A 27,253-nucleotide genomic window follows, 5' to 3' on the forward strand; every position below is an offset into this window, starting at 1 on the left:
CTGAGTGTGGAAACAGGAGATGGAGAGGGGTTGAATGGGCTGGCATGGCAGCATATACCAGGGAGACACTCTGGCAAGCCCCAGAGCAAGCAGAGGGGAGCCCTCTAGAGAGAGATATAGAATGTCTACAAGCTCTGCCAGTGACCACGTATCTGAAATTTAGGTTCAGTTGCGATATTAATTCATCACCTAGCTTAAGCTGTGGAAAGTTTTTCCTAAGCATAGATCTTGTCCTTCTGGAATAAGCAGGAATGCTACAACATGACCCTACCTGACTAATTCCTAGATCTTCTCTGTGACTGAATTTGTTTTCTACCCTTGAGCTTTACCTGGGTGAGAATGCTGTGAAATATAGATGGGAAAATATTTTTAACCTCTGTTTAGTTTCTCTGGAACATAAACCTTAAAAGATACATTTGAGAAGGATGCTGATAAAGGGTGTTGATAAAGGGAAAGCATCAAATGCCTTCTTGCAAATGTAGGCAGTGCTGGTGTTGGGGGGTGAGGGTTAATTTCAGATGCAATGCTCCTTCTCCTTTTACCCTCATATGAGGGAAGCCACACCAATATTGTGTCATGCACAGTACAGTTTTCTAGCGTCTTTGTCTTTATTTCCCATAAATCCCCTGATATAATTGGGAGGTCTGTCCCACAAGCAGTAATTTCTTTGCACTGTAAACATGTTTTATATAAATCTAAGGACAAATTAGGACCTTCTTTTGTGCCATCACTTCAAGGAAATAGAAGAGATTAGGATGAGTAAAGAATTTGCGAGAGATCTGACTCCAATTTGAGGTCAGAATGAAAGAATTTGTGGGGCGCCTGGGTGGCTCAGTTGGTTAAGTGTCCAACTCATGGTTTTGGCTCAGGTCATGATCTCATGGTTTCTGAGTTCGAGCCCCTGTCAGTGCAGAGCCTGCTTGGGATTCTCTCTCTGTCCCTCTCTCTCTGCTTTTCCCCTGCTCTATCTCTCTCTCAAAAATAAATAAGTAAAAACTTAAAAAAAAAATAATTTGCTACCATAAACTACTACAATCCAAAGACCCAGTTATTTAGAGTAATCATAAAAAACCAATACCATATCACTAAAAACCACATTAGATAAGGCTTAGACAACCTTTATCAAGGACCTAATATCCTGGGCATTCTTGCTCAAGCCACTCAAATAGCATCTCTGACTTCTTCCTGAAGGTTGAATATGAACAACCTAGAAATCTAGATCTATAAGTGACAAGATGCTTAAATGATGCAGAAGTATAGATAGGCATGGTTGATAAGCCATGAAAGACTAATTTGTGAATGAGCATTCATTTATTACATAGTTCAAGGCAGGTGGTAGATAATGATGCCAATTAAGTGACCAAGTAATCTAGTAGGAGTTCAACACATGCCTGTTAACTGTTTGCAGAGTAGGACATGTCATTGAGAGGTATAAACAGTATCATAGGAATTCAGTGCAATACAGGAATACAAAGCATTCCTGGCTGAATTTTTATTTTCTCAGTGGTTTGTGGTACCATTTGCATTACACTAGCGTCACAAACCTTATGGTCTCAGTAAATAAAATGAAAACACATTTCTAGCCATGCATTTAGTTTACATTTTAATGATGTTGGCCCTATCGCTATGATGCTTATGTGCCATAAATAACTTCAGATGTCTGCAGATGACATCCATTATGTTTAGACATTGTGGAATGTTCACTATTAAGATTAAGGTAAGAATTCTGTCATAAAGGGAAAAGGGGGAATCTTCTTGTTTTAAAAATAGACATTCTGCATTCTCTATGAATTTTTTCATAGACTTCAGGTTTTTCTGTATGCACAGTGTCTTCTGCTGAAATATGCAAATGTTTATGAAATAGCATCTGTGTACTAAACTGTGCTAGATGCTAAACATTCAAAGAAGACTGATACATGGTCCCTGCCCTTCAGAATAGGACTCACAAACTGGTGAGAATGTTGGGAAAGAAACAGATCATTACAGTTTGATATTATACATGCTGTATTATACATGCTGTAATAGAAGTTATGGAAACATTGCCTAGGAAGCAATTGATGTTTCCTAAAGGAGTTAGGAAAAAAAAAAAGACTTCATGGAAGCAGTTTTACTTGAGTTTGTTGTTAAAGGATAAGGAGTTGTTTTCCAGGAGAGGAAGAAACAATTCCAAGCAGAAAGAAGAGTAGGTAGAAAGTCAAAGAATAGAATGATATATTCAGGGAATGGTTGTGAAGATGTCTGTGGCTGGAAGCAAGATTTTTTATTTACAAAGTTAAGTTAGGGAGCATGGAGAATGTAGCAAATGCAGACATCAGCAAATCTACTCATGGGCTGAAGATACTTAGAGTTTCTAACTTCTGAAAAAGCTTTGTGCAGTCTGGACCAACAAGTCTACAAACAGAACTGAGTCTTTGGGGGCATTTCTCACAAATAATAAATGAGTTTGTGCTTCTATTTGAGATCTTGCTCTTCTGTTATTCCCTTCTCTCCTCCCCTTGGGTAACTGACCATTTGGCTTCATATGCTTACCAATTTGTTACACCTACATTTTCACAACTTAAGATTAACGGTTCTATATGAATATATGTATAAATTAAAAAAAAAATTAAACTGCCATTTTTCTCCCCAGATCAATTTCTGCATTCTGGATAATTTTCTGAATCGATAGTATTTCTGAAGATTCCAGTGAGTTATAGCTACAGAATACGCTAAAATATTCTATCAGTAAATTCTCATTTTAATCTGAATTTAAATTCAATTAAAACCTATAAGAAGCTACTTTGGAATCAAGACATTAACAAGTTACTCTATAATAACATTGTTTTAATTATAAAAAGAATCCAGGTATCTCGATAGAAATTGGCACTTTGCATAAGAAAGTTCAAGCTGTCCATTTTAAGCACAAAAGGAAATGTTAAAAACCAGGAACATCCCATTAGCAATGGATTTTTCTTCATTAGTAGTGGATTTTTTCATTAGTATTGAGTATTTTTACACACTCTGAAAAGCTGCAGTTAACAGTTTGTTTAAAATGGTATGTTTTCGGGGTGCCTGGGTGTCTCACTCGGTTAAGCGTCCGACTTCGGCTCAGGTCATGATCTCCGGTTTGTGAGTTCAAGCCCTGCATGGGGCTCTGTGCTGACAGCTCAGAGCCTGGAGCCTGCTTCAGATTCTGTGTCTTCCTCTATCTCTCTGCCTCTCCCTTGCTCATGCTCTGTCACTTTCTGCCTCAAAAATAAATAAAACATTAAAAAAAATTTTTTTTTAAATGGTATGTTTTCTGTTTGGCTTCAATATATATATATACCATGTGCTGTGCATTAAACAGGCAGTCCCTGAATACACATTGATTTCATACATTGATTCAGTTAACATTTTTCTTTCTTCTTACGGTGTGTCGAGCTAGTTTTCAGTTTGAAATGCTGTTAATTCCAAAAGATTCAGAAATGCCCAAATTCTAAGTTCAAAGGGATATTTTAATTCATTCAAACATTTTGGAATTTCTCCTTTTTATAGAAATTGTGAAGAATTAAATTAGTCTATAATTTATTGTTTTGAAGTTGTATGCAAAGGCAGGAAGTAATCGGTTCCTTGTGAATTCTTTTCCTTACACATGTAATATGGATTTATAGTTTATTGTGTACTCATACTATAAATTGCAATGGCCTGTGTCTTTTATTCTATGTTTTAGGCCCCTAGAGCACAGGGGCAAGAATATTTGCATTCTGTTATATTTCTTTTTTACTTTTTTTAACATTTAATTTTTTTTGTAAGAGCACAAGTGGGGGAGGAACAGAGAGAGAGGGAGACACAGAATCTGAAGCAGCCTCCAGGCTCCAAGTTGTCAGCACAGAGCCCAACATGGGGCTCGAACTCACGATCCGTGAGATCATGATCTGAGCTGAAGCCAGATATTTTACTGACAGAGCCACCCAGGCACCCCGCATTCTGTTGTATTTCATTTGGAAGCTGTGCTTCTTTACTGCCTTCTCCTTGATAAAATCCTTCTTGGATAAAGTTTAATTTTAGCTCCCTTTCTGTCTGAAAAATTGCAGACTCAGGAATCTGCATTAAAATATTTTCTGAACTACGATCATTTCCTTAGCTTCTGATACTCTGGTTCACAGCTGGCTTCCAGGGCGATTTAACCATGTTATGGATTTTAAAGAAAAACTGCCTTATGTCCGTCCAAGTACATATATATGTTTATATAAAATTAACCAAACCAATTTCACTTTCCATTTATGAAAGAAAGTCCTAGACCCAGCATGGAAAAATCTGTATGATAGGTTTTCCTGATACGAAAATCCTAAGCGTTGTGATTTTTCTGCTTCAGACAGCTGAGGTGGCTCTAGCTAATCTCAAGAACAAATATGAAAATGAGAAAGCAATGGTGACTGAAACTATGACGAAGCTTAGAAATGAACTGAAGGCTTTGAAAGAAGATGCAGCAACTTTCTCATCCCTGAGAGCAATGTTTGCAACAAGGTAACAGTTTTTTCTTCCAAGATGAGGTGGGGTGCTTGGGAGAAAGACTTTAAAATTCACATTCACATGCACACCTCTTGGTGTGCCATCTAAGAGGGTGAGGGGTGAAGAAAATACTTGAGATTCCACTCTGACCTAAGGCAAAATGTTGTGTGCTGTGTTCGTTTACATAGAAGTATTTTTAAATTAATAGATATTTTTTCCTAGAGCTTATGTGCCAAAAAGAATTAGGACCCCCCCCCCCAAAAGCCTCCGATAACGGGGAGGAAATGTTTTTCTTAAAATTGCTAAATATTGTATTATCACCACTGAAATTTATTTCTGTGACATAAAAGTGCTTATCATTAGTAAGTATTGCATGAGAAAGACATGTTCATGATGAATATAAGTACTCATTATATCAGCTAATTATTTGGACTTTAATACACTATGAATTAAATTATAATTTTTTTTGTGAGAGAGAGCATGAATGGGGAAGTGGGGCAGGGAGAGAGAGAGAGACAGAGAGACAGAGAGAGAGAGAGAGAATGAGACAATCTTAAGCAGGCACCACACTGTCAGCACAGAGCTCAACGTGGGTCTTCATCTCATGAACTGTGAGATCATGACCTGAGCTGAAATCAAGAGTCAGACGCTCAACCAACTGACCCATCCAGGCGCTCCTAAATTATAATTTCTAAAATGTAATTGTATTTATCACCAAGTTTTTCACATTGCCATGCTAATTAACTAGACAAATATTAGTGACTACCTCTCCCCACCAGTTTCATTATGAAGTGCTTTGTGTTTAAACTTGAAGTGATTAAGCATGTAGGGATTCAAAGGTTTCAAAATCTTGAGATTTTCAATAGTGTCGCCATCCCCTTTTGACTGTCACAATTCAGTGCCAAAACAAAAGCAGTCATGTATCTTATATAATACACACGTGGTACAAAATTCATAAAGCATAACTATGGGTTTATTTGCAGATTTAGTAGATAACTTATATGTAGCTGATATAAATGTAAAAAACAAAACAAAACAAAACAAATCCTGGGTTTTATAGGAGCCCTGGAATCTGTCCGGCTTTCTTGCATAGGAGGAGAGAAAAGTTTCAAGCTCATACTTTGTGATTGACTCTCTTGGTGATGGCCGTTAGAGGGCTGAGTACTTGGTGAACCACAGAGATGCAGACGACCTGAATGAGCTGACCTCTGGGTCTGATCCTGGGAGAGTTTGAGGAATAGAGTGGATATATTTATACACCTCTGGCCACCGTGGGGGGCAGGATAGAGAATGGGGATGGTACACAGTGCTCCCCTCTTTGATGAAAGAAATCAGTCAGCATTACATGTAGAATTAAAATATATATATTTCCTCTTCTAAACAGAAGTCAAAATATTTTTAATGGGACATTTATAGTCTTAATCTGGCTTAAATAACCAGAAATTTGTTTTTTTGTTTTGTTTTGTTTTTTTAGGTATAGTAACTGCCTTGCTCCATAGTGTTTTTAAAAATATTGTTATCTGACCAATTAAAATAAATCCAGGATGTTAAACCCACCTCGTATTTTACTAAGACGCAATATTTCTTTTGGTATCCCTACTATGCTTCTTGACATTTAAGTTTAACAAAAATGGGACCCACCTGCATTTCAAGTTCTTTCACCTAGAGTCTGTTTTTTCTTTAAAATGCTGCAAGGTTTATCTTAATTTCAAAGTTTGCACGGCACATTTTGGATATCTCCATCAAGTCATTAACTCTCAGCTGGTGCATGAAGAGTATTTGTTGTTATTATGTTAGTGGGTAAGTAAACTCAGAAAAAAAACCTGAAAATTGTGTGATCAAGCCTCCCTTCCAAATGTTTGTGTGCTTAGATTTTACTTTCGTTGGGGAAAAAAGATCACTGAGCTTATCTTTTGGCTACAGCACAAGTATCAAAGCCGAAGATAGATGTTCCCGACAGCCTGCTATATCTGTATCAAACCCTATGCAAATCTTGATTTTCTTTGACATCTATGGCTTTATCTTCTGGTTAAGAAATCTTTGAAATTATTCAGGTTTCTAATTCAGGCAAATCTGCCATATTGAAAACAGTGCAGCTGCAATGGGGACTCAAAGTAAAACCTATAAATACAGATAAAGGAGGAAATGTTTTCTTTATAAACACTATTATTCCTTTGCATGCTACAAGCCTAGTCTATGATAAACCTGTCACATTCCTCTGAAGAAGATCATGTTACACAGTAGAAGAAGCTATTGTAACACATCTAAGATGCTGTGAACATTACCTGAAATGTTACAGTTCACTCTTCTGCCACCATGGAGCAGCCTCCATAATAACTCTGTCACTGGGGTTTAAGATGTCATCCATTAAGAGTGTCCCCATATGCACTCCATGGTATGGAAGAACCATCAGTTCTTGAACCTTCTCCAGTTTTCCACTGTAATAGGTTACCTCCATTCTGCTCAGGGAAGACCAGTGTTCTAAATCTAAATTCCAGTGAAATTCTCAACTCAAGTTCCACATTTAGTGTCCCCAAGATTTTCTCCTGACCACTTTTTTGTTTGGGTTCTAGATGTGATGAGTATGTCACACAGTTGGATGAGATGCAGAGACAGTTAGCAGCCGCAGAGGATGAGAAGAAGACTCTAAACACTTTGTTACGAATGGCTATCCAGCAAAAACTCGCCCTGACCCAGCGGCTGGAGGACTTAGAGTTTGACCATGAGCAGTCCCGACGCAGCAAAGGCAAACTTGGAAAGAGCAAGATCGGCAGCCCTAAAGTAAGTGGGGAGGCATCAGTCACCGTGCCCACCATAGACACTTACCTCCTGCATAGTCAGGGCCCACAGACACCCAACATTCGGGTCAGCAGTGGCACTCAGAGGAAAAGGTATGCATGCAGCGATCTTCATAGTATGGTGCAGAGGCCAGATTTTTAGTTAACTGCAAAAATTAATGTGCTCTTATTGTGGAGGATGGAGGAAGGGAAGGAAGAGAAAAACTGGGAGTGGGTGTATAAATGGGCCTTGCTTGGCCCTTCCAAATCAAATCCTTTTGATAATCGTGTTTATTTGTTCCTTTCTGTCCCCCATGCCCCACGTCTTGATTAACCATAATATAATTTTTGAGTATCTGTCAACATTTTTGCTGTTCTTTGTATGCATAAATTTGCCTCTCCCTTACCTCCAACCTAAAAATTGATAGACAAAAAAAGGTGGATATTAAGAATGAAGCTGCGTTTTACGTGACATTTAAAAGTCATTGTACCTCTGGTAATGGTGCTAGTTACCAGCTTCTCTTTAATGCGGCAAGGATATGAATATGTTCTTTTAGGGAAGCTTGTCCACATTACCAAATCTGACAACTGACTCAAAGGAGATGTCTATATTTAGGCAAATGGAATTGATTGTGTGTAGTCTTTTCCTTAAAAGCAGGTTGTTGTGCCTTTTCATTTCGTATGTGAATGTTGCTCAAAGAAATCATTTGCAAGGTTATTAGTGGCTTGATTTGGTGACCTTTTTACAGAGTCCTGGATGTTGAATTACTTACCCTGTATTTTCAGTTAATGGTAAAATTTGTATTTTAGGAATTTTCAGTAAAGTATCAAATAATATAAATATTTTCTATTTGCGGTTCAAACTGACTAACAATAATAAATTTCTTTTCCAGTATCCAGTACAGTTTCCAAATAGGGTTGTATCCTGGTATGGAAACTAAGCAAAAAGCAAAAATCTTAACTTACATGTTTTAAAAAAATTAAATGCCAATGTAAATAATGTTGTCACTGGTGAGGCTTTGAAAGGTAATTAAAGTAAAACTTTTTTGTTTCCTATATGTATTTTCTTGGATCTCCTGCAAGACAATTTTCACCTTCCCTTTGTGATCAGAGCCGTCCCAGGACTTCAGGGGCTACCTACCTACAGAATTTATTAAGAGTTCCCCCTGATCCCACCTCCACAGAATCATTTCTTCTGAAGGGCCCCCCTTCCATGAATGAATTCATCCAAGGGCACCGGCTCAGCAAGGAAAAAAGGTTAACCGTGGCTCCACCAGGTAAACATTTTTTCCTTGGGTGCATGTGATGCAGATGATTAGCTGAGTAGACCACTCCCCCTTCCTCCCAACCACTCATGTCCACCCATCCACGGAGTCCAACTTGGACCACAGGTAAATTCCTGCAGCTAACATAAAAATGCCTTTATGCCTAGCGTCCCGTTTCCTCCTTGACTCGGCCAGACGAGCATTCCTTAGGAGTCTCCAAGGACTTCCTTTTAACAGCCAATGATGGAAAATGAGAGTTGGAAGGAATGGGATAGGTCAAGGGAACCTAGCAACAGGCGTAATGCAGGGCACACCCCCCGGGTCCTATCTGCAGCGTGGTAGCTCATAGCGATTCCATCTTGATCAAATTTTGTCATTTTGTCCTGATATTTTTTAAGGTAGTTTCAGTCAAGGGAGCTATCTTTATAAAAAGCCTTTGGGGCTAATCTCCTTTTGTAGTGACTCAGAATGTCTCTTCAATCACTATAGAGAAAATAGAAGTAAAATCCGCTAAGGTTTTGCTCCTCTGGAACATTTACATCTTAATGTGATATTCTTGTAGTTTGCAAGCCCTTATTGATTTATGCTTACCAATATGCTCACATTTTATTTTTAGCTTCACTGTTTTGCATTTTTCTTTTTCTTTATAAAAAATTTTTCCTATGAAGAGCTTCCTATGTGACTTCTGGCAAATAAAGTTCAGCCCTCTGAGAAATCCCTGCATGCTAATTATAGGTCAAAGGTGTCATACAGGAAGTCCATGAAACAAAATAAGCCCAAAGGCAGCATAATGGTTAGTTGTCACAGGGAATGAAAAATTAAAACTAATTCAAGTTAGTTGTCAACACGAGCATCTATGTTTCTGGCCTCCCTTGAAAGATTCTGAATATCTGACAGCCCGAGGTCAGTGTCCATGCGTGTCAATAACCTGTCAGAGCCTCGTACTGGCTGCTGCTTTTATGCACTTTTCCACAGCCCCCTTACTCCCGAGTACTGAAACCCAGCCTGCTGCACCCATTTTTGTTATCTTCTGGACCCTACTGTAGCCTTTGGGTTTGCCACAGAATTTTTTTTTTTTTTAATTCACTTTAGTTGTCTCACCTACCTCATTTACTTGATGTTTACCTTAATTCCTTTTTGGAAACCTCTGCCTTTGGATCTGTAATAATATCCTCATATGATTCACGAATCAGCCTACTGATTGGGATGAAAAGGTGTGGTGTGGAAATTTATAGCACATAATCAACATTCTAAGAATGTTTGAGCAAATGGGTGATGATAACGAGTTGGGAGAGCATAACAGCCAAAATGTATGCCAAAAACCAAAACAAAACAAAACAAAAACAACAAACAAAAACCTACAACTCTGCCAGGTGTTCTTACTTTCATAGCTCATTTCCTAATATTTCAGACCCCTTTGGAAGGTACCTTGAAGTTATCTGTAAATCACCAAAACGATTGTGATTCATCAGGATATCTAACTTGAATAAAACACTTCAAGTTGTTTTAGTGTTCCAAGTGGATTTAGTAGCACTATCTATTGGAACTTAGGAAAGAAATCCTATGATTAATTAGGAACCCTATTGTATTTGAATTAAAAAGTGACCTATCAGTAAGATTAAAAATTAATAAATATTAACAATAACTGTTTTCATTTTGTGTATGATCATTTGATCCTTATTTACATTAATGTGTATTTACATCATTGTCATTACATTGTCGAAACCATTAACATCACATTGTAAACTTTTCTATGCTACTACCTCGACTATTTTTATTTTTAAAGGTTGTATCATAAATTTTATTTCAGATTTTATTCCTTTAATCTCTACTTCTCCTGTTAACTGCTGGGGTGTTTTTTCATTCTTTGTTATTTTCTGCAGGGCTGCTAGAAATACCCTCATGCATTCAACTTCTCATCGGTTTCGTTTTTTTCTCAAGTGAGATCACTGGGTTACAATGATGAAAATCTTTATGTTTTTTGCTCCGTTTTGATGTTGCTGTCAAAGAGGATAGAGCAGTGTACTAAGAGTCTCACAAAATATTTTTCCCTTTTCCACACATTCTGAATGTTTCTAGTTCTTTTTGCACACTGTACCCATCTTGCAACTCTAAGCCTAGTGAGCCTACATGAACGAGAGTAGCATTATGTTTTCTCAAACGCTTGAGTTTCAAATAACCAGAAAATGCCGTTGGTCTTAGAAATTATTATTTCATACAAGATTAGAGATGTAAAGAATGTGGCATTCAGAATCATCACTAGGCCAGAAAATCATTTTAATCACAACTTACTATATATCGATAAACCTTACATTTTTAACCATTTATTTGAAGTTAAAATAATGGAAGAGGGGAGGGAGTAAAGCTGTTATCATAGCCTAAGGAATTTTCAGTTTTATACCACGGGCCCAACCAGATTAGTTCTTAATCAATTTTTAGAGCAACACAGCAACATTTTTTAAAAAGTTTTGGTTAAATCAATTACTATAAAAAGTGACTAATTACCTATACCAAATTGTAGCTTCAAAAAATATATTAGGGTTATTGACACTATATATTATTTTTCCTAGGCTGAACTGCATTGGGTAAGACATATTAAGTATTATTTATAATGGTTTTACTATATAAAATATGTTCAATAAGCTGAGAAAGGGAAAATATACCATATATATCCAGTCCAATGTTCTCTGTAAGAAGTATTTTAAACCCATGGGAAATAATAGATTTTATTAGTCTTTTTTATTCGTGAGTTTACTATAATAAGTTACTGATAATTATAAAATTTACTAGCTAGTAACAATATATGTTCATTTTAAAAGGACAATTCCCTGTTAACTTATTAGAATGTTTTTTGATAAGTTTTCTGAAATATGTTTTTAATAGGTTGTTGTAGGTGATTATTATTATTCTAATAAGTGGGTTTTCTATTGAGGACCATTGAAGTAATTAAATTAATCAAATCATTTCAGAAGACATACAAAGAGTTTAATTTGTTTTGAAGCCTTTTGTTGAGGAATTATGACAGATATAAATCTCATTTAAAAATTTAAAACACAAAACATAAAATATTATTTACCATATATAAGGTATATTTTCAAATAGATTTTATTTCTTTGAGATGGTCAGGAGAAAACCCATCTTCTTCAAGCTACAATTTCTCAGTTTCTGGAGAATCAACTCTAGGATGGGGCATTGATTTTCAAAATTAATAGATTGTTTTGTACTAATTAATTTTCAACATTAATATAACTTTTTGGAGGAAATTTTGGCCTTTGCTTCTGATTTCGGCTGTTTCTGCTGCCTCATCCCCTGAAATTCCAGAGTTTCTGTCCTTAGCTTGTTGACTTTCTTGTTGATGACTTTGTCCTTATCATGGCATACAAAATGTAGTGTCCTCACACATATGGCTACCATCCTTGATGAATTTGAATCCAAAGGGACTCTGTTGTCATCAACGAGTTTACAATCAGGCAGCAGGTGGCACATCTTTATAAAATCATTAGTTGTTTTATATTATTTATAATATAAATGGTTGTATATTATTTATATAATAATAATAATAACAATAATAACATCTTACTATTTGATCAATACTTACAATCAGTCTACCAGAATATGTGAAAGAAATCCGTGTAACCTATAGGTAAGAGTTGCTATTTCAGTAAAGACTTGACTGCATGATTTGCGCAGGTAAATTAGGTTCCTGAACCCAGTTGCAATGTGTGTATCTGTGTCTGTGTGGAGGCTTCCCCACACCAACCAGCAATTCTCAGACACCATCAGGGTGTGCTACGATTCAACTGAATTCTGACACTGTGTATCCAGAAATAACACTGCATTCCACGGTCACACAAAACTGCTGCTCCCTGCTTCCAGACACCAGTTGAAAGGCCAGATTATTACTTGTGCTTCTAACTAACCGGCTATAGACTAGGGGTTCCAATGACTCCCACTTTGGCTTCAGATACCAATCATAAATTAAGTTGTTACCTATATTTCTGACCAACTGGCTATGAATCAGAGTTCCCATGACCCCCTCCTCAGTTTCATTAATTTGCGAGAGCAGCTCACAGAACTCAGAGAAATATGTTACTTACTAGAGTACCAATTTATTGTAAAAGAATCTAAATCAGGAACAGCCAGATGGAAGAGAGGCATAGAGCAAGGTATGGCAAAGGAACTGGGAGTTCCATGTTTTCTCCCAGAGCACACTGCTGTCCCCAAATCTCCTCAGGCATTCACCAGTTCAGTCCTTTTGGGGTTTTTTGGAGGCATCATTACACAGGCACAGTTGATTAAATCATTGGCCATTGGTGATTGATTCAGCCTCCAGCCCCCTCCCCTCCCCTGAGGTTGAGCCTGGTAGGACTGAAAGTTCCAAACCTCCAATCACATGGCAAGTTCTCTTGATTCTCCTGGTAACCAGCCTCCATCCTTAGGCAGAGTCCAAAAGTCACTTTATTAACATAACTGGGGACACCATTGTCACTCCCAACACTTAGGAAATTCCAAGGGTTTTTTTTTTGTTTTTTTTTTTTTTTTGAGAGCTGTGAACCTGGAACTATGGACAAAGACCAAATAAATCTTTCTTATAAATCACAGTATTGCAACAGGATACACAAGAAATTTCAAACTTACAAAAGCAAGTTGGAACTCTCTTCTTGAAGTAACAGCCTAAGCAGTTTGCTCTTCGTGCTGCATTTTCCGTTTAGGAGCTTTCTCTTTTGGATGTTTTGCTTTCCCATATCATTTCACTTCCCTCTGTCCCTCCACACTTCTCTCTTTCTCTCCCTCTCTCTGACACCATTACTGAACTCGTGTGAGAGAATGGTATTCTTGTGAAATCTGAACATTTTGTATGATATTTTAGATTTTACCCGTGTTTAAAGCAGCTCACAGAAATGTGTTAACCTTAGATATGCAATCACCCTTTCAGATGTATAGTCAACAATAGACACGAACATGTTCATTAGTGAAAATTTCACTGCATTCAAACATTTATTTGTCTGTCTTTTATATTGCAGTTTATGCTCTTAAGCATGTATCAAAACCATATTTCTTAACTCATTTGCTCACTCACTCATTCATCAGAATGTAACAAAATGTATTGAGCTACCATTATGTGTCAGGCACTTTTCTTGGCTCTTGACATAATATGTTATGTAAGTGAAACACCATCCCTGTGCTTCAAGAAACTCATAGTCTGTAGGGGAGGTAGGTAGGCAAATAAGTAATGGTGTTAATAGGTTTTCCCAGAATAAACAGAGGGTTTTGGGTGTTTAGGAACATTCTCCCAAAAGAAATGCAAACCCTGGTCATGAAAGGTGGCTAGATGTTGATGGGCAGATGATAGGGATGCAGGTGTGGGTAATGAGCAGAGCCTCCTAGGAAAGGAGGTCGACCAATACAAAGGCCATGAGGCTGGGAACTAGAAATTGCAGCACGACTGAGGAGTGATGGGAAATGACACTGGAAAGACAAGCAAGGACTTGAAAACAGACGGCCAGGTTAGTGAGAGTGGACTTTATTCCATTGGCAGAGATGACTGTTTTAAGAATAAGAACAGGTTTTCATTATATACGATTGCCCTGATAAAAGGTGGAGAATGGATTGGATGTGCCAACACCTAAGGTAAAGAAGCAGATACAGTGTCTGAAATTTGCAGATGAGAGGTGGTAGAGACTGGAAGTCAAAACTGGAGCAGTGTGAATGTTGACATGTGTCTGAATGTAGAGAAGTCCAACCATACCCGACAGCTGGTATGTCCTGTGTACCCACAGCCTACTTTAACAGCCTGTCTCCTTCATCCTCCCACATTTTGTAGGTAGAAGGAGCTCAGTGAATGCTATTTGAACTGACTTCCTGAACTAACAAACAGCCTCAGTGGTGTTTTTTTTTTGTTTGTTTCCTAAAGCTTATTTTTTCCCTTAGAGGCTTCTCCATTTTTGTGGGTTCCCTTTCCCCATATCAGTATGCTTCCTGCCCCCAACAGGATTTAATTCTTGAAATAGCCAGAGTGAACAGCATTCTGTTGAAACTTGTAACCTTGGGGCGCCTGGGTGGCTCAGTCGGTTGAGCGTCCAACTTCAGCTCAGGTCATGATCTCCCAGTTCATGAGTTTGAACCCCGAGTAGGGCTCTGTGCTGACAGCTGGGAGCCTGCAGCCTGCTTCGGATTCTGTGTCCCTCTCTCTCTCTGCCCCTCCCCTGCTCACACTCTGTCTCTCTCTTTCTTTCTCAAAAATAAATAAACATTTAAAAAAATTAAAAAAAAAAAAGAAGCTTGTAATCTTTTGGGCTTGTATTTTCTCTTAACATAGCTTCTATAGAGTTCTTCTTTACAGATGAAAGCTTGGGTGTTTTCTGATGCTGGTCCATGTTGCCCTTACTTTGAATCTGACAAAACAGAAGTTAAATCAAAAATATCAATCCAGGGGCGCCTGGGTGGCTCAGTCGGTTAAGTGTCTGACTCTTGATCTCGGTTCAGGTCATGATGTCACAGTTGGTGAGTCTGAGCCCCATATCAGGCTCTGTACTGACAGTGCAAAGCCTGCTTGGGATTCTCTTCTCTGCATCTCTCTCTGCCCTTCCCCCACTCGCTCTCTCTCTCTCAAAAATAAATATTTAACAAAAATATCAATTCAGAAAGTTACCAATCACATGTCGAAAAATACATGTTTCTGTCTTGCCCCGATGTAATATGCAATTAGAAATTGGTTCAGATTTCCAAATTTCAGTGTATCATGTATGTTGCAGGAGTATTTTCTGGGTTAGTCATGCTTCATTTTACAGTGGAAATGTCCGACACCCTCACATTTCTTTTCAGTATTTCTTTCAAGGAGCAATTCCATTTTTATAGGAAATCTTTTACTATAGAATGAGTGATCTTGAGTTGGAATATGCAATGTTAAGAATGCCATCTGGGGGAAGAAGAAAAAAGAATGTCATCTGAGAGATGTGTCTCTTCATTAAATTCCAGTTGAAAATTGAAAAATACCCGATCGAAAACTGAACAATGTAGCTTATTTTTCCCAATAGCTCTATATTTGGTTTGGTTAGAGAAATACCTGTATATTCTCTAATTTAGCTGAATGTTTTGGTTTTTGTCTAGATAACGAGTTTTGTATAAAAAAAATCTTAGAATTTTAAGAGTTTTCCCCTTTCTTATTTTCTCTTACAAAGTGTTTAACCTATATGTATCCTATACACCAGTTTTACCATTGGGTACATAAATTACACAAATTATGAAGACTTTTCTAATCCCTTGTATCCACTAGATAGAATTGCCTTCCTCTTCCTCTCTGCCTCACTACAGGTGGCATGGACACAGTGTCTTAAATCAGATTCCTCTATGAATCTATAAGGTTTTCGGCAGGAACCCTGTTCCTTGATCTTTTACTCCTCAAGATCTTGCACTGTTCGTGGCACATAGTTGGCCTCAGTTTGGTGGATAATTGATAATCAGTCCAAATTTTCTACGGTATCTCAAAATACTTGGCTTTATTGTAGTTTATCATCTATACATGTAGTTCTTCTGATGTGTAGATTAGAAATAGTGTATTTCAGATGTGATGTAATGTAGGTAATAGAATAAAATCTGCATAACAGTTGTATTTGGGAACTTTTCAAGTGGGGTCTTCACTTCTCTTGTTTTATTCAGACAATGTGTGATATATATATATATATATATATATATATATATATATATATAAAATCTTGAAGTTCCTGTATTTGGTTGTTTTTATATATGGGTACTTAAAAATCAAGGCAATTATAAGAAAATATCCACTTTAGAGGCAAAGTTTATGAATCCATGTAGTACAGAGTAAAAGATTGCATATAAATATGTAGGCTTTCCTCATTTTTTACTCTTACTCCTTTTTATATGTTTTTAAAATAGTTTTTAAGTATATTTTCAATAGATAATGATGGTCCAAAGTTCAAAAGGTACGAAAGAATATAAAATAGAAGGTAGCTCTCTCCCAGCCTCCTTCTCATGTCCTTCCAGAAACATTCTCTATATGTACAAGAGAATATCTATAAATACGTACATATATAATCACAAGTATATATTATATATGTATGTATTAACATTGGCACAACCACAAACATTGTTATGCATGCTATTTTTTTCACTTAATATATCTTGGCTTCCTTTATATCAATATTCATCTTTTTGTTTATTTTTAACCAGATGTTAAAAATCTGGAGGAGAAGGAAGATATACTTGAACCCTTTACAAAATCTTAAAAATGTTTTCATGTGTAGAATAGAAATATTTCTTGCTATTCAATAAAATGGGAGTCATCAGATGTTTCACCTCCTAGACCAGAGCTATTCAGTAGTAAGATAGTGTGAACTAGATGTGTAATTTTAATCTAGTAGCCATATGAGAAAAAGTAAAAAGAAACACATGAGCTTAATTTTAGCAATATGTTTTAACACAGTGTGTCTATATTATTATCATTGCAACATGCAGTCAATAGAAGCAAATATTAGTGAGATATCTTATGTTCTGTTCTTCTTGGTCCTTGAAATTCAGCCTATATTTTGTACTTAGAATACATTGCAGTTTGAATTAGCCATATTTCAAGTGCTCAATAGCCAGATTTGGCTGGTAGTATTTTATTGAACAGTGTAGTTCTAGGCCTTCTTGCCTACCAATAGTTTTAACTACATATAATTTCTGCACAGAAACTTCAGTTTTACTCACTAACATCTAATTTTAAAATGAGACTTAAGATGGTACATATTTAGGTTTTCTTTTAAAATGAAATGCTAGGGGACACCTGGGTGGCTCAGTCAGTTGAGCATCTAACTCTTGATTTCAGCTGAGGTCATGATCCCAGGGTTGTGGGTTTGGAGCCCCGTGTTGGGCTCCATGCTAAGCATGGAACCTGCTTGATAATTCACTCTGCCTCTTCTTCTGCCCCTCCCCCCATTCTCTAAATAAATTTAAAAATGAGATATTGAGCCAAATGTTTTTTGTTGCAGATTTATTCTGTTTTGTTTGTCCCTGATTGGTGGCAATGCTCTTTTAGATAGGTACATATTAAATGTTTGTATACTCTTCTTTATATTTCTCCTTTATTTGTTACTAGGCATCTTTGTCAGTATTATAATTTAATCCCTATTGTTTAGGTATATCCTAAGAAACCATATGTCTTAAATATTCTTAAAATAATAACACAACTGAATTTTTCTAAAATTGGTATAATCAAGCTTGTAAAAAGTCCATTTTATTTAAGTAGGGAGTACATTGAAAATGTTTATAATGCATCCTGCTAGTTTTAAATGACAGAATTTAATGACACCATATATAGACTGAAAACACACAAAAAAAACTCTTTCCAGGTGGGTCCCCTGTATTTTCCTTTTGTCCAGGATAACAGAGAAGATAAAGACAATACTAAATAAATAATTTCATGGTGCGTACTAAAGCCACTCAATAAATAATGCAGAATTTAATGGAACATCTGACGACTAGAGGATTTTAATTTATTTTTATTTTTGTCTTTGTTTCCTACTCCCTCCTCTGTGAGGTATACTATCCAGAGCTTAAATTTTCTTGAAAGATTCCATATTTAAAATCTGAGCATTGTAAGCAAAATTAGCAGTGATAAAAAATTTACTGAAGGGATCCTCAGGAAAACAACATTGTGGCAGGAATGTACATATTAGATTAGACAATATTTTTTATTCCATGTTGACTATTTTAGTATAAGTATGTAGTTTTAAACCCACAGAAATTGAAATTTTCTTGTTAAATTCTTCAAGGAAAAAATGAAAATCTTCCCCAATATATCCATTAAGTGAAAGAAAATATAGTTTTTGATATACCTAATTATTGCATATTCAGGGCAAAAGTGGTCAGGTCATACTTGTGTCCTCTAGAGTCCAGCTAAAGATGGAGGCCTCCAGGGGCACCTGGGTGGCTCAGTTGGTTGAGCGTTCCACTTCAGCTTAGGTCATGATCTCGCGATTTGTGAGTTCGAACCCAATGTCAGGCTCTGTGCAGATAACTCAGAACCTGGAGCCTGCTTTGGATTCTGTGTCTCCCTCTGTCTCTCTGCCCCTCCCCCATTCCGTCTCTCTCTCTCTCTCTCTCTCTCTCTGTCTCAAAAATAAGTAAACATTAAAAAAAGAAAAAAAAGATAGAGGCCTCCATAAACTGGCTAAGTTCAGAAGGATAATGGAGGGGCATAAATGGGCTGGGACACACAAAAGACACAGGACATTCCAGGCAATAACTGCCTTCCTCTTCTGATTCTGCCCAAATGACACTTTCTAGCTCACTAAAAAATATCAGGAGGCAGATAGAAAACATCAAGGAGACGTATACCTCTAGGATAAGTTTCTAGATTAGAGATCCTGCTTCCGACTCACTGAATTGACCAGCCTCTGCCACTACAGAACCAACTAGTCCAAATACTGAATTTAAAAATTGCTCATGTTCTCTATGATCTACCTGTGCATGCTCCCAACTCAAGTCAGGGAACAGCCTTTATTCTGCCAACCTGTCATCAGTTACCTACAGCACCTAACCTTTAGTATCTTGGGTATCCTTTGTGGGTGTCAGGTGCTACAACTGTCTAGCACTGGCATCACCTTGCCTTCATATCCCAAAGCTCCTTATGCAAAAGAAGAGTTTTAGTATTCTGTTCTGTTGGGCAGCTGGGACCTCCCCCTCATTGTATTCCAGGGGAGAATAGCCATCAGCCTCTTCTTTGCTATGCTCCCACTATTTAATCCTGTTTGTTGGCACTAGTCTATTGTATTCTACTGTTTGCCCTCACTGCAACTACTTAACAACCTCTGTTATTTTAAAACAAAACCCCTCTGATTATAAACATTTCCCGGGATGTTAAATCCAAACTTCAGCTTTCAAAGGGATGCTTTATATCTACAAAGAACTCTAAGAAAACATAAGAAAAAGCCACAATGGGTCTCCACTGAAGCCAATCTTGAGGTTAACAACAGTAGACTCTCCTTTACATTCATAATGATATATGGACAGAGCTTCTCCCAACTCTGGAGACTCTGATTCTATGAGTACACATTATTCCCTTCATGATCGGGACTGGAGCTTGTGTACAACCATGTTTCTAAATAGACTTGCAAGTAAAAACATTAAAATATTTCAGTACAAGTAGTACACTTTCCAACAAGAAAAAGGAATATTCCCATTATCTTAAACAGAACAACCTTTTTTTGTTTGACAGTCTGAAGTGTCTATGTGTTATGAACTGACTGTACAAGGCAGAAAAGAGTAGTGTCCCACACTGAATTCTTGCAGTGTGCTAATGCTTTGATTTCCTTCCCAAAACTGATGGGACTCAATTTCTAAAAGCATACCTAGATTATTACACATGATATGGAGGCCACTGATTTAATTTAGATATGTTTCTTTGGTGCCCATCACCAAACTCTCTGGAGGCATTAATAAATAGCTGGGGAACGGACCTTTCCACGTGCTAACACTGGCTTCAGTGGCTCTCCTGAGCTCTGGGCAAGTTGGTCAGGGTCTGAAGGGGCAGCCTGAATTCTGCTGGGAGCATGGTGCAAATAATGGGTAGATGTAATGCTCATGGGAAGACTACACTTGCTTGAAATGAAGTAGTGAAAAGGTAGTTCCATAGCACTTGCACCCAGACTACTTACAGTGACCTAGTAATTAAACTTGTACAGCTCATCGACCAGAAAAGATTGACCGTGGGTGATACTCATTACATGACAATGGAGCCACCCTGGCTTTCCTTTTGTGCAACAGTATGTCTCTTCTTCTACACACCCCTCTCTTCCACCATCTATTGATGCTTCTTTGGTTATCTTGGCAGTTTCCTCAGTGTATTGTGCTTGAAAGGTATGAGAGGAAAAAGGAAAAACACCAAACAGTTGACTTTATTCCTTTCTCTTGTTTACTCTAAAAAAAGTAAAGTCATAAAGATGTCATATAACTCTTAATTTTATGGTCCTTTAATTGTCACCTCTCAGCCAAAAAGAAACAGTCATTAATGTGCTCTCCACATCACAAATCCAAAGTTTTTAGGAACTGTACATGTAAAAGCCAAGTTCGTTTCCATTTTGCTCATTACTGGGCTCTGGAGATTTCCTTTTTCTTTTTTGGTGTATAGGTTATGTCACTTTCATGTGTCCAGACCATAAATCAGATCTCCTTCAGGGGGACTGCTCAGGTAATGGCATTAGTCAGTGAAGGTTCTCAAGAAACGGACTGATCAGATTGTTACTCTTAAAATAGTTAAAGGAAACAACTCTAATTTCAAATATTTGCATTGATTTATATGAAAATGTGTGTGTTTATTTTGCAGGATACTGGTTTAGAAACAGGACTGTCATTTTAGATAAACCTACTTTTAGTGGATATGAAATTGTTGCTTTTTTTAGTTGAAGAGATAAACTTTCCTCATGTGAAGTACTTTTTTGCTGCTCCGATGCTGTTCATCTAGTCTGTTTTTTGCTCCAAACTGGGCCTTGCCTTCCAATTCTTCATCACACATAAGGGTATGTCTGACTCCAAATAGAATCAATCGATGATCAGCTTAGATGGTAAGATCTGAAATTACAAGTTTAGAGTAGGAGGGAGTACCATCCCTGGTACTCTGGTCAAATGGCACCCAAGACTGGCACAGATGTCACAGGGAGGATGCTATTTAGCTTACCTTGCACACCGGTTTCTGGCAGCCCACAGTCACGGCTCCGCCTCCATTCATACGTCCTTAAAAAAAACAAGTATAGATTACTTGCTTACTCTGAGTAGGTATTTATGGAATAAGCCGTTATGTAATGACACAGAATCAGTTAAACATACATTTTTTTTCTCTTTTTATGCACTACTTGACATCAAAAGCAAAAAGAGGTAAGTTGGCTGTAAACCTGTAGGTGAACCTCATTTTCTTTAATAGATTTATTCTTGAGTAGCTTTGCTTCAAACAAGTTTCCATAAGTCAAATACTTTTACATTAGGAAGCTTGTCATTGTAAATCCTTATTCTTTGATAAATGAATAAGCACCTTCTGTAAACCTGGATTTTAAAAATATTTAATATTTAAAGATACTGCTTTTCCTTTAACCGAGTTATACTTAGGATTTAATTTGCTTGTGAGGACATAGTGCATTTTGTAACACTTGGTTTAGTTAGGGGGTTTCTGAATTGTTTCCCCCCCAAAATATGGATTACATCAGTATTTCTTCTTTTCCAAGAAAAGTGAAAAAAGCCAAGAAACAACTGACATTGATGAACATCTATAATTTTCAGATCCATCGCTTTACAGAAGAGGATGCCCTGAACCTCTCAGAATATTTTCTAGTGTTGACTTTTTTATGATGAAAAAATATTAAATAAGAAAATCAAACACATTTCACTGAGTGGTGTCTCATATATTTTTCTTTTCGGGATATATTTTTACAATTGATCTTTTTGGTGGGTTTTCGGTGGTAGTTTGTTTAACTTATTTCTCTCTTGTGTCTTTTTGGTGATGACTCAATTCTGACATTTCAAAGGTATAGCTGGTCTTCATCTGCTACGTGCTATTACTCACTTTGCTGAATGAGAACAGACCCATCATACCACCTTGAGTTAACTCTGCCAGCTAACATTGTCCTTGGGAAGGTCATTTCTGAACAAAAGGCTGTTTTCCAAAAGGTGTCTAATTGGTGTAAGAATCTGGTAGCAAAATGTACTTTTACCTCTTGGTGCCACTGTATTTCATCCCCCTCCCCTCCTTTATCTTCTGTCCTTCCCACCGTAGGAGTTGATTACACATGTGCTCATGGTTTCATTATACATTGTTCAGGATCAGAAGGCTGACTATATTGCAGGGCATTTTTATATTTCTCTTTTGCAAGGTTTGAAATAAAAAACAGATTGTGAATATTGCTTTGTTTTATCAGCTAGTTATATGATATCCATGAGGACAGCAGATGGAAAGCTGGGTGAAAGTTTTTGTTTAATCTATGATGACTGAAAGGTCTAAAGATGCTCCCTCTTCTTCGCAAGTCATGCTCTGATTCTACATCATTGAAGACAATTTTAATGCTTGTCACCAAAATGTGATAAACTATATGCAGTTGTCATTTGTATGAAGGTGGAGCCAGTTTAAAGATGTGTTATCGGGTCATATGTTTGCATTGTCTATATTGAATTTTTTCTATGTATTTCAACAATTCTGTCTTTACTGTTCTCTGGAAAATTTTAATGAATAATGATTGTTTCTATCAAGGGTATAAACATGTCATGGAATTTGCTGTGTTAAACACTGATGGAAAGATAAGGCTGAAGTGTCTGGTGACATGAATTAGCAGATTACACTCCTGAGTAGTCAGAAATAAGGCTATTGTCCTATCGGTGGATACTTTCAGAGAAACTAATGTATTAACAGGATATGTTGTATGTTTAGCAAACAGGGATGAGATAGCCAACTCTATGTGTTTGATTATAAAATGCTAAAAGTTGATTCACAGCTATCCATTTTTATTAGTGTCAATGTACCTTTAAGTTCATCATTAGACTTTTACAAATATTTCAACTTTTCTTAATTACTGTTTATATTTATGTCAATGTTTCTATTTCATGCTCTCCTTATTATTTTTCTTTATATAATGTTTCTACTTTAAATATTTCTTTTTTTTTCCTAAATATTCTGTATGTCTGTTTTTTTCAGTTTATGTGTATAGGCATCCATAGGAACTATTTAAGCGTTCAAGCCGTTACTATTAGGAGAATGTATTTTGATGCTTCTTTCCATGAACTTTTCTGTTAATTCACTAACACACTATTAATCATTTTGTAGATTTAGTGAGGAATAATTTAGTATTGATGTTATTTGGCACACTTTAAATAATGGCAATTAAAAATTATTTTCAAGATTTATACATCCGAGTTTTACAATTATCAAAGGACAATAATTAATCACCCAATATCACTAAATTAGCTCTAAAACCTCTATCAGATAGTATTTCCTCCTTAATTCTTTCATTAGAACGATGATGACAGGAATACCTAATTATAAACTCTCCCCTCTTCAAGTGGATCCATCAGACAATGCATTAATGAAGTACTAATAAAGAAACAAATCCAAGAATCCTTTAGGGAAGATGAAATCAGTATATTAACAAGGATTTTTTCACCACATGCATCCCCAAGCAAACTATTGTGGGGAAACGAAGAATTATAAGAATGATAAGACAGGGTTCTCTCTCTCTGAACCACGTAGAGTGACCAAGGAGATTAGACATACTTCAAGGACAGCAGTGGTCAAAGCTGTATACAAAAGGAGTTTAGGGGAAGCAAATGCTTCCCCCGGGTGGTCAGGAATAAAAACAAAACTTGTTATTTCTGAATGGTCCAAGAGAAGAGCATTTCAGATGAATGTAATGATAGGGGCAAAAAAAAACAAACCAAAAGAATCATTGTCAAGATGATTTCATCATATGGTCTATCTTGGCTTTTTAAATTTTACTGTTGTCAAAGGCATTTACTTAGTTACTTCAAGCTGAAAACCTCAAGGTCACCTTGACTTCTCCCCATGGTGTTCCTCATGTGTAATCAATGACCAGTTCCTGTCCATAGACCTGGGCTATATGCTTTCACAGACATTCTCTCACCTGGTCTGCAAAGTTGTATTTAATGTCCTCACTTAACAGAGAAACTGAGGCTCAGAACAGTTAAGTCACTTCTTCGGTGTCCCTCAGCTACTGTTCGGTGGAGTAGGATCTAACCACAAAGGTCTCTCTGATGGACTTTAAATCTCATGCTGAAATGGAGGAAAGTTGAGAAGCACAGGGGAGAGAGAATGGAGAATGAAGAGGAAGGCAAGGAGACCACAGAATTGCTGCAGAAGTATCATTGGCAGATGGAAGAAAATTATCATGATTTACCCATTATCCATCCCCAAGGATTGTTGTGTAAAGCCCTCACTTAAGACCTGGCTGTAGGCATAAGTATGACAGTAACTAATCATGAGGAGCATCTTTGTGCTGTTATCTGCAAATATCCAGAATTCCTGTGTTTGGGAGGCTTTTCTTTAATAATTATGCAATTTTTCTAGAAACTTGTATTCTAGAAAATACTCAGATATCATATTCTGTCATCGGTTTAGTTTTCGCCAATACCACTGATTTGACCACTTCGGCATTTAAAATGCTTTTTTGCTAAGAAGAAAGTCTGCAGAAATTCGAGTACAGATGTTCATTTAGAATTTGTGCTTCTGGCCTTTTGTATATGTCTTTTTCCCTGAGTTTCCTTGAATTAACCCTTATTTATTTGTCCCAACTCTTAGACTGTTTAGAGTTTGGAAAAGTTTAAGTTCTCAGTTTACTTAGACTAGAGAAGTACTGGTGACAGAGTAAGAGAGAAGAGTGGGGGTGCTAACTGCTTCCACTTTGGAGCAACTACAGAGGCTCCGTATTAGTTTGCTAGGGCTACCATAACAAAAGACCATAGACTGAGGGGCTTACACAATATACATTTATTTACTCATCGTTCTGGAAGCTAGAAGGCAAAGATCAAGGTTGGGCAGGATTTGTTTCTCTGGAGGCCTCTCCCCCTGGCATGTAGATGGCCACCTTCTCTTCACATGGCCTGTGTGAGCCCATCCCTGGTGTCTCTGTGTTCTCTGTCTCCCAGTCCCTTCTCTTCATAAGGCCATCAATCAGATTGGATTAGAGCTGACCCTAACACAGCAGCATTTTCACTTAATGACCTCTTTAAAGATCCTGTTTCCAAATATACAGTAGTTACATTCTGAGGTAGTGGTAGGGCTTCCAACATATGAATTTGGGGTGACAAAATTTAGTCCATTACAGATCCATGGGGCATTCCCCTGGGCTTGTGTTCTCACTGTGCTTCCCTCTGCAAGGGTGCAAAGAACATCACTTGAACCTTTCTGATCCTCAGTGTCCTGATATCTAAAATGAGGATCATGACAACCAAACTCAACTGAGTTTTGTGAGCCCAAAAAAGCTTTATAGAAATCACTGTAAAAATCTTACGGAGGGTACCCATGCACAAACTCCTTGACCTTGGCCTCAGGTTCTTGTTTGCAAAATAAAAATAAATCCTATCTCTTTTAAGTTTTTTTAGGGATTAAAGAACTGTTGCATGCAAAATGCTTAGCCTAATGTCTGCAAATATACGGCACTTACTGAATGTTCATGTTACCATTATTTCTCATCCTTTCCTCTTCCTTCTGCATTCCTTCTGCCTGCTCTTCCTTTTCTGTCATGGCCCAAATCCCAATTAGTGACTAGTTTGGAAGTATATGGCCAGGTGTGTGGAAAGAAGAACGAGGGATATCCTTTCATCTCTCATAAGGGCACAAAAGAGGATGTCTCTACGTTTGGATCATTAAGGAGCTATTTTAGGACAATCTATAACTATCTCTGTTGACCTTCTGTTTAATAACTTTCATCGTTAAACATTTTTTTTCTACTGTTAATCATCTGTCCTCATTGAAAGGTCCTTAATGAATATTGACCATTTACTCCAAGTAGGTAAGATTTTTGTTCCAAAGTGATATCCATTTGAAAATAACAGTAATATCATTATTTATGACAGCAGTTGTTTAAGTGGGTAAATGTAATTACTGAGCCCATCTTTCTTTAACAGTCTTGGAAATAGTACATCAAGTAGACAAAGTGATTAACTGTCTCACCAAGAGGCATGTTTGCATTTGTATCATGATTTTCATTTTCCCTGCCATTTTTGAAGTATGTGAGTTGCCATTTGTAAATGAGAAGGGGAAAAAAAAAGAAAGCACACATACTATTCCTTCCCACTTTTCTTGTTGAAGGAAAGATGCTAAAAATATCATGGCCTTATGAAAGATGAGGAAAATGTGCTCAGGGAGAATATGGAAGTGAGAAGGTGAGTTCCTAGATGAGTCAGAGAAAGAAATGTGGAAATAGAATTTTTATATAATGGAAAAGAAAGATATTTCTCTGATCTGTAGACCAACAACCTTGAGGCTGATTCTAGGGAAATTTCTGGAAGCTGATGGGTTTCATATGCTCAGTATAGAATAGGGATCACTAACAGCCAGCATGAGTTCATCAAGAATGACTTATGCTAGACTTATTTTCATTCTCTATCTTGTAAGATCAGGAAGAGTGGTAATATAATATACCTGAATTTTGGCAAACAACTGACCAGGTATTTTATAATGTTTTTTAGGATAGAAAAATTCTAGATGATGTAATTGTTTAGGTCCATAACTGGTTGAAAGATATCTTCAAAGGGCCCAAATTCATAGATTGGTACTCATGACATAAGGTCTCTACTCAGCCTGACCCCATTATTGGTTACTAATCTTAGATAAAGATGAAGATATCAAGGTCATGATTATCACATTTTCTAATTTGAGGGAGAAATAACAGGGAGAGGACGTTACTATACTAGATGACAGAATAGGATCTAAAAGATGCATCAGGTAGGAAAAGGTGAGACTTACTGGAGATAAACATAAAAGTATGTGAAGGGCACTTGGCCGGCTCAGTCGGAGGAGCGTGCAACTCTTCATCTCAGGGTCATGAGTTCAAGCCCCATGTAGAAATCACTTAAATAAAACTTTTTTAAAAAGCACATGAAATATCACATTGGGATTCCAGACACCCCAAGTACAAGTTGGAGGAAGCATAACTGGATGGCACCCTCTGTAGGCAAAGTGAGCTCGTATGAAACAGTGTGACACATCTGCCGGAAAAAAAAAAAAAATCCATGCAG

The 27,253-nt window shown here is 37.1% G+C and overlaps 1 protein-coding gene across 3 annotated transcripts in view; it reads left to right on the plus strand.

The window, feature by feature from the left end:
• BICD1 (BICD cargo adaptor 1) overlaps nucleotides 1–27,253 on the plus strand; it is a 260,628-nt gene that overhangs the window by 220,043 nt on the left and 13,332 nt on the right. For 2 of the 3 annotated variants that reach the window (XM_030322124.1, XM_030322125.1), the window contains exons 6-7: nucleotides 4,337–4,488; nucleotides 7,047–7,254. In XM_030322124.1, the coding sequence (XP_030177984.1) occupies nucleotides 4,337–4,488; nucleotides 7,047–7,254 (360 nt within the window). Of the gene's footprint in view, nucleotides 1–4,336; nucleotides 4,489–7,046; nucleotides 7,365–8,333; nucleotides 8,528–21,382; nucleotides 21,392–27,253 lie in introns of all 3 variants that reach the window. The other variant, XM_030322126.1, reaches the window with a different exon arrangement.

Source organism: Lynx canadensis, chromosome B4 (assembly GCF_007474595.2).
Source record: "Lynx canadensis isolate LIC74 chromosome B4, mLynCan4.pri.v2, whole genome shotgun sequence".
Lineage (NCBI taxonomy): Eukaryota > Metazoa > Chordata > Mammalia > Carnivora > Felidae > Lynx > Lynx canadensis.